General features: G+C 49.0%; 1 protein-coding gene across 1 annotated transcript; it reads left to right on the top strand.

Annotated features, from left to right (window-relative positions):
* Nucleotides 1-937: 937 nt before the first annotated feature.
* On the top strand, nucleotides 938-2,410 carry LOC109783227 (peroxidase 2). The gene is made up of 2 exons (XM_020341826.3): nucleotides 938-1,258; nucleotides 1,348-2,410. The coding sequence occupies exons 1-2, from the start codon at nucleotides 1,040-1,042 to the stop codon at nucleotides 2,110-2,112; spliced, it is 984 nt and encodes a 327-aa protein (XP_020197415.1). The 5' UTR covers nucleotides 938-1,039; the 3' UTR covers nucleotides 2,113-2,410.
* The last annotated feature ends 10,541 nt before the right edge of the window (nucleotides 2,411-12,951 follow it).

Here is a 12,951-nt window from a genome sequence, read left to right as displayed (position 1 = left end):
GGCTATGAAGGCGCTTTGGTTGGCGGAAACAAGTTCTCCAAGCCGTGGAGCAAGGCGAAGCGAAAGGACCTTGGCGAAGAGCTTGGCCACAAGATGGATAAGGCTAATTGGGCGATAGTCGAAGAGAGTAGCCGCGTCGGGCTTTTTCGGCAGCAGAATGATAAGGGCCTCGCTTCATTGGTGGTAGGGTTTCCGTTGGTGGAACTCCCAACACCGCCTCTGGCCTGAAGCGCAAGTATGAGTTCTTGTTCAAGTGTGTGTCTACTTGTCTTGTCCCCAAGATTGTGGGTGGTGAGAAACTTTGCTATTGACCTCATGTTTGAGGATGCGCTCCTACCATGGAATTAGTATTAGTTGACTCCCGCGTGCCCCTAAACAAACTGGCCTCACCAGGAATTTCTCGCACTGCATGCATGTATATTTATTCGAGTTCTAGCTAGAAGCCTCAACAGATTTGAAGGAGACGAAGCACAACAGAAACGTTCTTAATTAACCTCGCCTCTCAACAACCGGAAAAACAAGCGTCCCCATCTGCCACTGGCGGATCATATCGTATGCAGAACCGGAAGGAAAGAGACACGGAGCTGGTCACACCAATCAGCTGCTCGATCTAGCTATTGCTCTCCAGCTTATGTACATGACCGGTTCACATATCAGTCGAGTCAACTGCATGTAACCATCAGGCTAATGTTTGTTACCATTATTTCTGTATCATATCATTACCAACGCTCTTTGATTAATTTTCGGAGCCACTGGGAAGAAAAAGAGTACAGTGGCCGAATTCAATGACGCTTAAGATTGGTGGCAACTACCGGTGTATAGTAACGTTCCAACGAAGCCAAAATAATCATTGTTAATTTTAAGCACGCGGCAACACAGATGCATTCTCGGCCAAGGCTAGGTCTTTGAATGCCTGGTATATAAGTAGCTTCATATGCTCGAGCTATGGCAACACGCATTCTCCACCGATCGACCACTTCACGCTTCTCTCTTCCCGTCCAATTAATCTTAGTCGAGCTAGCAAGCTAGCTTCGAAAAAATGGCGGCTATTCCTGCAAATCTGATGGTTTGTGCATTGCTGCTCCTCGCTGTGGGGTGCCAGGCCAGCCCATTCTGGCCACTGCAGATCGGGTTCTACCACGACAAGTGCCCCCAGGCGGAGGCCGTTGTCAAGGGCGTCATGGAGAAGGCCATCTCCAAGAACCCCGGCAATGGCGCCGCCATGATCCGCATGCTCTTCCACGACTGCTTCGTCGAGGTACTGCAAGAAACTTATAAACGAACTTGCAAACATCTATGTACAACTGATTAGCCAGGCTTGATTAATTTCGTTGAGTTGTTGATTAGGGATGTGATGCGTCCGTCCTCCTCGACCCGACCCCGTTCAGCCCGACACCGGAGAAGCTCAGCCCGCCGAACGACCCTTCCCTGCGCGGCTTCGAGCTGATTGACGCGATCAAGGACGCCGTCGAGGCGGCCTGCCCGGGCGTCGTCTCCTGCGCAGACATCATCGCCTTCGCGGCCCGTGACGCGTCCTGCATCCTCAGCAGGGGCAAGGTAAACTTCGAAATGCCGTCCGGCCGCCGTGACGGCACCTTCTCCAACGCCTCCGGGCCGCTCAAGTTCCTGGTCCCACCGGCGTCCAACCTCAGCGAACTCGTCGCTAGCTTCGTCGTCAAGGGCCTCAACACGGAGGACCTGGTCATCCTCTCCGGCGCGCACACCATCGGGCGCTCCCACTGCTCCTCCTTCGTCCCCGACCGCCTCAACGCCCCCTCCGACATCAACGGCGGCCTCGCCGCGTTCCTGAGGAGGCAGTGCCCGGCCGACGCGACCCCGGGCGGCAACGACCCGACGGTGATGCAGGACGTGGTGACGCCCAACAAGCTGGACAGGCAGTACTACAAGAACGTGTTGTCGCACACGGTGCTCTTCACCTCCGACGCGGCGCTCATGACGTCGGAGGAGACGGCGAGAATGGTGGTGGACAACGCCAACATCCCCGGGTGGTGGGAGGACAGGTTCGAGAAGGCCATGGTGAAGATGGCCGGCATCGAGGTCAAGTCCGGCTACCAGGGCCAGATCAGGAAGAACTGCCGCGCAATCAACTAGTACTGAGTGGAGTGGTACAGCTGCGCACGTACGTGTGCATGCATGGTGAAAGATTACTCAGTCTCGATTCATTCTTTGCTCTAACCTGCAAGCGAGTTCATGTTATTGTAAAATTTGGCAATTCTTTCACTGCGCTTTTTTCTTAATTGTGGTTTTCTCTTTGGTTATTTCTTTGTTCAATTCTCTCCGAGCTACGGAATTCTTTGTGTATATGGGGTAGTACATGTGTGACTGCAAAGCAATGTTGTTATAATGTTCTGTATTTGGAATAATAAAGTGATGCATGCAATAAAAAAAAAATTTGAAGATGTACACCAATAGACATGCATTACTTGTATTTTCATAATAATAACGATACAAAGATGAGACGCATACAAGCAAATACCGCCATGGCCGCAACTACCAAACTTTCCAATTTTCCGGCGAGCGGCACCCAAACCTGCACCCATCAACCTGCTTCCTCGCATTCGCCCTAGAACAATGTCACAGCTCTCTCCCGCTTGCAGCCCCCATCCCCATCTCCGGCGAGGTACTGGATCGGCCTCGCCGTGGCCGACGCTCATTGCTGTTGTTCCTCGTGTCGTCCCCGCCTTTAGCTTTGGTCTGAAATCGACCGACGCCAGAAAAGAAAATTAGGGACCTGAGTTGGCAAAACCATTAATTACCTCAGTTGGTGCGTACGCATATAGTATTCTTTCCCCTCTCGCAAGGCAACTAAGGGAAGTTTTCTTCCCTTCGATCTTCACCGGCGAGCCCGTGGATTCGCCTCCCCTCCGTCTGCCGCTCCGGCGGCCGGTGGCGGGGGAGGGTATTCCTGGTGCCTCGACTTAGATAGGTAGGGTTTTGGTTCTCGCAAGGGCGGCGCTTCTTCTTCGAGTCAGTCTTCCGGACTCCGATCCTCCTTAAATTCGTTCGTCGGTACGGATTAGACGGAGCTCAGGCGTAGATTCTTGCCAGCTCCTCGGAGCGGCGAAGTTAGGGTTTCTCGTCGTGCGTACGCAACAACGAGATTTGCTGTCATGTTCTTCAGAGCGATTCAAGGATTCAATGGCGACGACTGCGGCTCCCAAACGTTGGTCCTTAGGGGCACGTGCACGAAGACTTCCACGCTGTCATCGATAAGGTCAAGCCAGCTCCGGTATGAGAGGGGCGACAGCGGCGTCAACGGTTGTTCTGGCGGCGGCAATGGTTGTTCGGTTGTCCATAGACCTCGATGTAATTTTTATTATGTTTGGGGTGTTTTGTACTACGGGTGAATCTTCATAATAGGTCTGATATTTTCGCAAAAAATATATCGAGAATGTTATTACCATCAACGACAACTGGAAAAGGAACCAGTTCCGTTATGATTTTCCATGTACTAAGAGCATCTACAGTCGGATTTGGCAAATCCGGCCCCTCAAACGCCCGCGGATGCGTCCGGGCGCGTCCACGGGCACTGACCGGGCACCCCTCAAATCGCGTTGTCCACATGCCTGTATCTCATATCCGAACCCCTATATCCATACTAAATCATGCAATGTCGATCAAACTACGTAGATCAACTGACCGGACATAGAATCAGACATAGGACAGCACAATAGTTCACCAAAGTTCACATAAACGACGGACAAATTTATACTACATCTAAAACTTGAAATGAAATTGAACTTCACCACTTCCGGGACGGCCCTTTCCCCTTCTGGTTGTCGGCGTAGCTGTAGTCGTCGGTGGCTGGTGGAGGATCATCTGCTTTGTCGGACGAGGAGCCGTCGCCGTCGGACGAGGAGGAGATGATGACGAGGCGCTGGACGGCCTGGTCCTGCTGGCGCCTGAGCTTGGCCAGCCGAGCCGCCTCCGCCGCCTTCTCCTTCGCCTCCCGCTCGGACTGCTCGATGGCAAGCCGAAGGGCCTTCGCATTCTTCCGGAGGAGCCGCCGAGCATCTATCTCCACCGTCGTAAGCAACAGGCGGTAGACCCATGCGAGGAGCCGCTCGTCCTCGCCGGGCTCCGCCGGTAACCCACGGAGGCGGCGGACAGAGCTCTCCGCAGCGTCCCTCTCCCTTGCCCGCTGCCTCTCGAGGCGGGCGGCGCGCGCTTCCAACTCCGGCGTGGGCATCCAGGCCGGCGGGGCGGGCACAAGCACCCACGGCTGCCCACGAGGGGGAGCGGCAGCCGGCGGGGCCAGGCGACAACGTAGGGGAGGCACGGATTGCGCAGGCCGCCTGTGGAGCTGCCCCGGGGCCGGGAGGGGCCAGCGCCGGCGTCCGAGCTGCGCCGAGGCTGCAGATCCAGAGTTGCCCCCGGTCTCCACCTTGGACCGCTCCAAGGCGACGCGGAGGGCTAGCTCATACTCCGGATCCAGCTCTTCGTTGGAGCGGCTGCCGGAGCTCGACATTGAGCCGGATTCGATTGGAATCGGTGCGGGGAGAGGAGAGGACGGAGAGAGAGAGGGGAAAGTGAGTGAGCTAGGGTTTCCGAGCGATGAGCCCGACGGGGTTTTTTGTGGGACATCTGTGGGGTCGGTGGTGAGTCGGGCTTGCCAGGCGGACGCGTCCGGGCTTGCCCGGGCCGCCTCATATCCGTCCTACATTTAGGACGGATATAAACGGTGCCAGTCAGTCCGGTGTTTGAGGCCCGTTTAAAAGCTCTGGTTGGGTCGATATTTTGTGACAGGTCAATGACCGGACGGCCTGCCCGGATATATGAGACGGATATAGAGCGCCTGGCTGTAGATGCTCTAACAATATTAGTGCACTAGGAACGAACAATGGGACAATGCATGTGTCCAGTCTGAAATCTGAATTTATCAGTAGGCCGCATGCGTCGCTGTGAGCGAGTGCACTGTGCATGCGTCTGCTAATGATCATGTGTGTTGTGTGCGCCCGCGCGTTGAGACAAAGTTAGCATGACAAAAAAAATTGACGAGATCTTAACCCCTGCCATGAGTCAATTCATGCTACTGCCTCCGTCAATATAAGGTGTTATTATAACTAAGTAGTATAAGCGTAACGAACTAGCATTTTTTTTTACGAGCGAGTTCATTGCCAGAAGGCAGAGCAAGTGAAATGTCGCTGCTGTGTTCGATATGCCTAGAAAATTGCTTCCACACGCTGGCCTACATACGCCTACATACAGCTAGCAAGATCATTGAAAATTTAACGAATCCCATCCTCCAGTTTTATGTTTTCTCTACACGCTTTGCGTAGGAAAGCGAACCTACCCGCATAGAAAAAAGGCATCAAATTCTTCTCGCGGTCTCTTTTTCTCCTCAAAGAGAGTAAAAGAGACTAAAAATAGCAAGGGGAATGCGTGTGACTTTGTGAAGATATTTTTTTATACAAAAGTGCAAACTACCTCCAAATGGCAGAATGTCATGTATTAAAAACAAAACGTAATGCTCGAATGACATGTTCTTGGGAATGAGTAAACCTTACATAGTCGCATTGTAACCTTGAACTATTCACGGTTTATACATGGTCAAACTGGTTCTAACACTTGATGCTTTCTCTAATATTAAGCATGGCAAAATTCAACAAAACTTCAAGAAATTTCACGTAGTTTTAGACATTGTGAGGGTGCCCGAAATCTTTGCATTTCTTTGTTTAATTTAGGACATCGAAACACTACTGGAATTTCCAAGGCACTCAACAAAGGTAAAAAAAATGCACGGCAAAGTGTTTGCTGATTTCCAAACTCGGCAAACACCACTGGGCTGACCACTAGTCGGCAAAGGCAAGTTTGCCTAGTCCTTTTTCCACGGGCACTCGGCAAACACCATGGCGAATCTTTGCCAGAGTGCAGAAAATGAAAACTCGGCAAACTATGTGTGTGGATGGAACGGCCGGCAACAGTTCCACGTGTAACCGGTGCTTTACCGGGTGCATGCACTCAGCAAAAGGGGCATGGATTTGCCGAGTGCATGCACGCAACTGTACCTGCAGAGCGGCCTCCTTGCTCATCAAAAGTCGTGCGTAGGAACAAAAAAGACATGTCACTGCTGCTGCTCGTCCACAGCACGGTCACCGGCGGCTGCCCTCGAGCTCGTGCGGGGTGCAGCTCACCGGCGTAGGGCGGATGCTCTTTGGTATACAAGGAGCTCGCCGGGGTGTTGTTGCTCGTCCACGCAACACGTGGTGCGGGAGGCCTCTATCGCTCAGTCACCTCGTGCTTCCCTTCGACCGCCAACTTTGAGGTTGAGAGGACAGGGCATCGGGGCACGGGAGGGGAGAAAATTTGACAATTTTGACATGTGAACGAAATCAAATCATAGAATGAACTGTCCACAAAACTAATTCACGTGGCTGACCTTTTTGTGTGGCGCCCAACAAGCAGGCGCCACACCCTATGATGCAGCGCCTAGCTCTGGGGCGTTGCACCTCTGTCCACCATGGCAGCCCCTGGGCCCGCACCTAGCATTGCAGTGCCTCCGAGCTAGGCGCCACACATGCACTACTAGGAAAATGCTTATAGGTAGACATTTAGCAGTAGCGTTGGTTAAAGACCCCACGCTACTGCTATAGCAGTAGCGCCGGACAACACCCGCGCTGCAAGCGCACGTTAGCAGTAGCGCGGGATTTCCAGGCCAGCGCTGTTGTTGATGGGCCACGCTCTCGGCCCCCTGTTGCAGCTATAGCTATAGCGCTGGGCCTCCTCCCCCGCGCTGCCGCTAAGCCCACCTCTGCTTCCTCCGCGTCGGCCCGCTCGCCCCTCCCCTCACTCACTCACACGCTCACACTCACAGAATCCCTCAATCCCCCGATCCGGATGCCGCCCCTGCGTCCTACTCCGGCCGCCCTCCCCCGTGCGGGCCCTCTTCCCCCGTCGGCCGCCCTTCCCCGCGCCGGCCTTCCTCCCCTGCCCCCCCCCCCACACACACACACCGGCCATCCTCCCCCGCCGGTCCCCCCCCCCCCCCCCGCGCTGGCCCTCCTCCACCGAGAGGTACTCCTCCCTCCTTCCTCCTCCTCCCTCCCTCCCTAGTTATAGTTATTAGAGAGTAGTTATTTTGAATCCTATATAGTTGAAAAAATGTAGGTTCTTAGAATAATGTAGGTTATGATCGAACCCTAGCTAGGACAGATTAGGTAGTATGAACCCTAGTTAATTCGTATGAACCCTAGGTTTTTAAATTTAGCTAGGTTTTAAAGTTAGGACAGAAATTTAGCTAGGTTTTTAATTAGGTGTAATTAATAGAATTTAGGTGTTTTAGGTGTATTTAACATAATTTTAGGTGTTTTAGTTGTTTTAGGTGTAGTTAACAGAATTTTAGGTATTTTAGTTATTTTAGGTGTAGTTAACAGAATTCTAGGTATTTTTTTAGTTAAAGCAATTGTTGTTATTTTTTTAGTTAAAGCATTTTTTCCTGTTATATGCAAATTTGGAGTGGACATGTCATATTTTGAACATGTCACTTTTTTAAAGGTCATATTTTTCCGAGTGGCCCATGTTTTGCCAGAAATGTCGATTCGTTTACGTTCCGGCAAATTTCAGGCGCTCGATACGTCCTGCTTTTAGCAAAGGTCATGCCGGATTTTGCTAAGTGTTTATTAATTTTGTTTTCAGAATTAAGCATTTTGTTCTCGACGTCGACGATGCCTATCCCGCATCCTCGTCGTCGACTCGGCGGAGGATTCCTGCTTGAGCCGAGGGGCCATGTCTGGGATTGGGCTCCGCCGGGCTGGTACTGGGTTGTGCTACCTTCTAGTGAGCGCAGCTTAGTGAGGAGCCAGCCCGTCGTCGACCCGGAGCGTCTTTGGTGGCGGTCACGTGGGCCTGCATCGGTGCAGAGGCTTGAGTCCCCCGCGCAAGTGGTACAGCACCGTGTCACGGAGGAGGACGCCCACGTCCAGCGCTACATGGTTGCGTTGGCGGACGGCGGGTTCTCTAATACCTGGCAGATTCTTCAAGGATCTCACCGGAGCTATGATCCTGTGATGGTTCCTTCTCTTTGGGTGTCCACCGCGGCCCACTGAACCTACAGGAGCTATTATTCGAGATGTATTAGTGATATTATATGATGATCTTTGCTACAAACTACTATATATGTATTCGATGATGGATTATTAATTACCTATTAATTATTTGCTTATTGAATGCAAAAGATGAGCGCGGTCTGTGCTACAAACTACTATATATGTATTCGATGATGGATTATATGATGATCTTTGCTACAAACTACTACAAACTACAAATTTTAGGGGCTTTAGTTCTTATATGATGATCTTTGCTACAAACTACTATATATGTATTCGATGATGGATTATTAATTACCTATTAGGAAATGTCTGACGACGAAAGGGAATTCGCTATGTGCGAGTACTGCGAAGATGAGCGCGGTCTGTGCGACAGGCCTCACCTGGTAGAAGGTCGGCGCTTCCTCAAGCTCCAAGAGACCTTCGATGTTGAAACGGTACGCAACGACGACAAGTGTTTTTTGTTATTTTTTGCACGACTTCTCTGCTTCTTCAACGTGTAATTTTCGTCTTTTACAATTCGACTAGCTTATCCCATGCCATGCAAGACGCTATGTCTTGGAGAAGATGGGTTTTGAAGATCATCAAAGCATGGAGACAAAGATAATTCAACTAAGGACCCATCATGGTTATGATTTTGCTGTAAATCTATACAATTCTGTGAACTCATCCAATTTTGGTTGCCTGAATTGGGAAGCACTTTGCAAGGCGTATGATTTTCATGAGGGTATGCTTCTCACCTTCGGTCTTGGTGATCCTGACATCGACGAAAAGAATATGACCACTTGGGTCCTTGTTGACACGCTTCCAGTTCTACCGCTGTGTGAGTTTCTCAAACATATTTATTAAGTAATTTATATTGTTTATTTCAAAATAGTTGACAGCTTATTTCCATTGACAGCTTATTTTCATTCTTCAAAAAATGTACGGAAGATGGTAGATAGAACCTACTACTACAATGATGAAGCACAATTAACTTATAAGGAGAAAGATGGTCTTATCGCATTTTTTACTGATCTTGAGAATTACAATAGCTATTATCGAATTCCTCAAAATTATGGTCAATATGTGCCACTAGTGTATGCGGTGTGCTACGGCAACATCAATGGAGATAGCATGGTAAGATTTTCTACTATTACGACATCCGTGCATCTTTTGCATAAATTCTTCTAAAACTAAACTACATTGCTAACTACAAAGTTATTACTATATTTTTGAACAGAAAATCCCGATGGGTTGTGTGCCTCATCTGATCTTGCCGAGAGGTCGCTGATGTTATGAGCTTACGGCCACCACGGCCAGGTCAGCCGCAGTATCCACATCACTCATGTCCATACCGGATTTCTAAAAGCGAGGAAGCCATGATAATAAATGATTGGAAAAAATGTTTCGACCATCGTAGAGAGCTACTTGGAAGCAACATTGTGCGTAGGCCAAGACTTGGAGACAGGATGATCTCCGTTCTTCATTATGGAGAGTCCATTTTCCTTAATGGAGAGTCAATGCCTATCTTGTTTTATGATATTTTACCTAAGAGAGGGTAGAGTAGGTCCTATGAGAGGGGTAGGTCCTAGGTAGAATGTGTTATTATGTGCTACAATGTGTTAGAGTTGATGAGGAGGAGGAGTTGTGATTATGACTAGTGACCAACTTGTTATATGTTGTCTCATTGACGAACATTGTTTGATGGTGATGACTAGTGGCAATGAATATGCTATTTAAACAGACTAGTTCATGATGAGTTGTTATTGTATAAAAGATATATCTGTTTAAACATGTACAGCGCCAAAATACAAAAAAAACATAAATTTTAGCAGTGGCGCGGGCCAAAATATTACCAGCAGCGCTCATTTAACAGTAGCGCTTTCCAGAGGCGCGCTACTAGTATCTGAACATACCAGTAGCGCTGGCTTAAACAAGCGCTACTGCTACAAAATAGCTGTAGCACCGTAGCAGTAGCGCGGGCACCCGCGCTACTGGTAGCTCAAAAACCAACGCCACTGGTAACGTTTTCCCTAGTAGTGATGTAATGTGCAGCGCCTAGCCCTTAGGCGCTGCACTGTCTGTTACTAGTTGGCTGGGCCCCACTCCCCCCCCCCCCCACACACACCCCAACCCCCATAGCATCCGACCCGAGATTTGCCCCTCTCCCCCTCTCAAATCCTTCCCCAAATCTTCCAAATTTGAAGATTTTGTCCGTGGATTTCGAAGTCAAACCCTCCCTCAAGGTAATCTTCTCTGATCCCCTTGTTTTGATCCAAGTAATGTTAACAAATTGCTCATTTGTTGCTAGTTTGGGGAAACCCTAGTTTTGTATGGATGTAGAGATTTGCATGGAGATGTGAGATGTTTGTTTACCAATTTCCTATGATTAGGCTTTGTTAGTATGTTAGGGTTATTCTTATGGGTGTTCTTATGTTGGTGCTAGGGTTAGGGTTAGAGTTAGGGTTAGGGTTGTTGTTTCATATATATTTTAGGCTTTGTATTCCGTGTTAATCCTTGGATTAGTAATCATGGAAGCAATGTTACGTTGTGTTGTTTGAATGCTTATAGGGATGGGAAGAACATGTGTGTTTGTTCATCATGGGGACAAAGATGCCTTCTTGAAAGGCAATATTGAACCGGACCCGGATGAGCTTGACATGGTGTTTGATAGTAGTCCTAGCTATGCGGAGCTCTTGCAAGAAGTGAGGAAAGATTTGAATTGGATGGACCCTAGTGATATCGTTGAGTTGGAGGGAAGGCATAATGTTGGTTTTGGAATGCACATCCGTTGGAAGACAATGCGTGTCAACTCAGAGCAACGTTGGGTTGCATACAAGGAGACGGTGGCCGAATCACTAGACAAGGCTCTTGAGTTATTTGCAACGAAGAAGGTTGATTCAAGTTTGCATTTGGACTTGAACCGGAACCCCTCCCCTTTGGTTGCTAGTAGCCCCCCACCCTTGAACCGAGATGAAATTGTTGAACCTGTTTTGACCCAAGAAATGAGGCCAACATTGAGCACGTTTCCAAACAACCAAAATGAAGCTTTGCAAGAGGAGAATGATGAGTATGCGGACGATGACAATGAAGTTGATCTCCATGACAACAATGTGGGTGATCTCGACAAATATCATTTGCAAGAGACAATGGACCATTCCATCCCTTATTCCCATGGCTATGCATCGGATTCGGATGACGAAGGTCCCGATGAACAAGTTGATGTGGAGGGGTTCACGGTGAAGGAGGCCGAAGCTTTCGAGAAGGTATTCGGTCGGGATCATCAGACTACATTGTTCAAGGATGTTAGTCTCGCGGATGAAGCCGTGGTAGATGGTCGCTGATGTCTACTACGCAACCTTCTTCTTGTAGACGTTGTTGGGCCTCCAAGTGCAGAGGTTTGTAGGACAGTAGCAAATTTCCCTCAAGTGGATGACCTAAGGTTTATCAATCCGTGGGAGGCGTAGGATGAAGATGGTCTCTCTCAAACAACCCTGCAACCAAATAACAAACAGTCTCTTGTGTCCCCAACACACCCAATACAATGGTAAATTGTATAGGTGCACTAGTTCGGCGAAGAGATGGTGATACAAGTGCAATATGGATGGTAGATATAGGTTTTTGTAATTTGGAAATATAAAAACAGCAAGGTAACAAATGATAAAAGTGAGCACAAACGGTATTGCAATGGTAGGAAACAAGGCCTAGGGTTCATACTTTCACTAGTGCAAGTTCTCTCAACAATAATAACATAATTGGATCATATAACTATCCCTCAACATGCAACAAAGAGTCACTCCAAAGTCACTAATAGCGGAGAACAAACAAAGAGATTATGGTAGGGTACGAAACTACCTCAAAGTTATCCTTTCTGATCGATCTATTCAAGAGTCCATAGTAAAATAACACGAAGCTATTCTTTCGGTTCAATCTATCATAGAGTTCGTACTAGAATAACACCTTAAGACACAAATCAACCAAAACCCTAATGTCACCTAGATACTCCAATGTCACCTCAAGTATCCGTGGGTATGATTATACGATATGCATCACACAACCTCAGATTCATCTATTCAAACCAACACAAAGTACTTCAAAGAGTGCCCCAAAGTTTCTACCGGAGAGTCAAGACGAAAACGTGTGCCAACCCCTATGCATAGGTTCATGGACGGAACCCGCAAGTTGATCACCAAAACATGCATCAAGTGGATCACGTGATATCCCATTGTCACCACAGATAAGCACGGCAAGACATACATCAAGTGTTCTCAAATCCTTAAAGACTCAATCCGATAAGATAACTTCAAAGGGAAAACTCAATCCATTACAAGAGAGTAGAGGGGGAGAAACATCATAAGATCCAACTATAATAGCAAAGCTCGCGATACATCAAGATCGTATCACCTCAAGAACACGAGAGAGAGAGAGAGAGATCAAACACATAGCTACTGGTACATACCCTCAGCCCCGAGGGTGAACTACTCCCTCCTCGTCATGGAGAGCGCCGGGATAATGAAGATGGCCACCGGTGAGGGATCCCCCCCCCCCTCCGGCAGGGTGCCGGAACAGGGTCCCGATTGGTTTTTGGTGGCTACAGAGGCTTGCGGCGGCGGAACTCCCGATCTATTCTGTTCCCCGATGGTTTTAGGGTATATGGATATATATAGGCGAAAGAAATACATCAGGGGAGCCACGAGGGGCCCATGAGGGTGGAGGGCGTGCCCAGGGGGTGGGCGCGCCCCCCTGCCTCGTGCCTTCCTCGTTGCTTCCCTTACGTACACTCCAAGTCTTCTGGATTGCTTCCGTTCCAAAAATAACTCTCCCGAAGGTTTCATTCCGTTTGGACTCCGTTTGATATTCCTTTTCTGCGAAACACTAAAACAAGGGAAAAACAGAAACTAGC

Source organism: Aegilops tauschii, chromosome 3, assembly GCF_002575655.3.
Source record: "Aegilops tauschii subsp. strangulata cultivar AL8/78 chromosome 3, Aet v6.0, whole genome shotgun sequence".
NCBI lineage: Eukaryota > Viridiplantae > Streptophyta > Magnoliopsida > Poales > Poaceae > Aegilops > Aegilops tauschii.
Note: the sequence above shows the minus strand (reverse complement) of the source record. Positions and strands in the feature narration are given on the sequence as shown.

What these genes read in the sequence shown, in the direction of transcription:
- LOC109783227 (XM_020341826.3), top strand. Translation starts at nt 1,040, where the DNA reads ATGGCGGCTATTCCTGCAAATCTGATGGTTTGTGCATTGCTGCTCCTC. An exon ending in TCCACGACTGCTTCGTCGAG is followed by an intron (nt 1,259 to 1,347) that starts GTACTGCAAGAA and finishes GTTGTTGATTAG; the next exon opens with GGATGTGATGCGTCCGTCCT.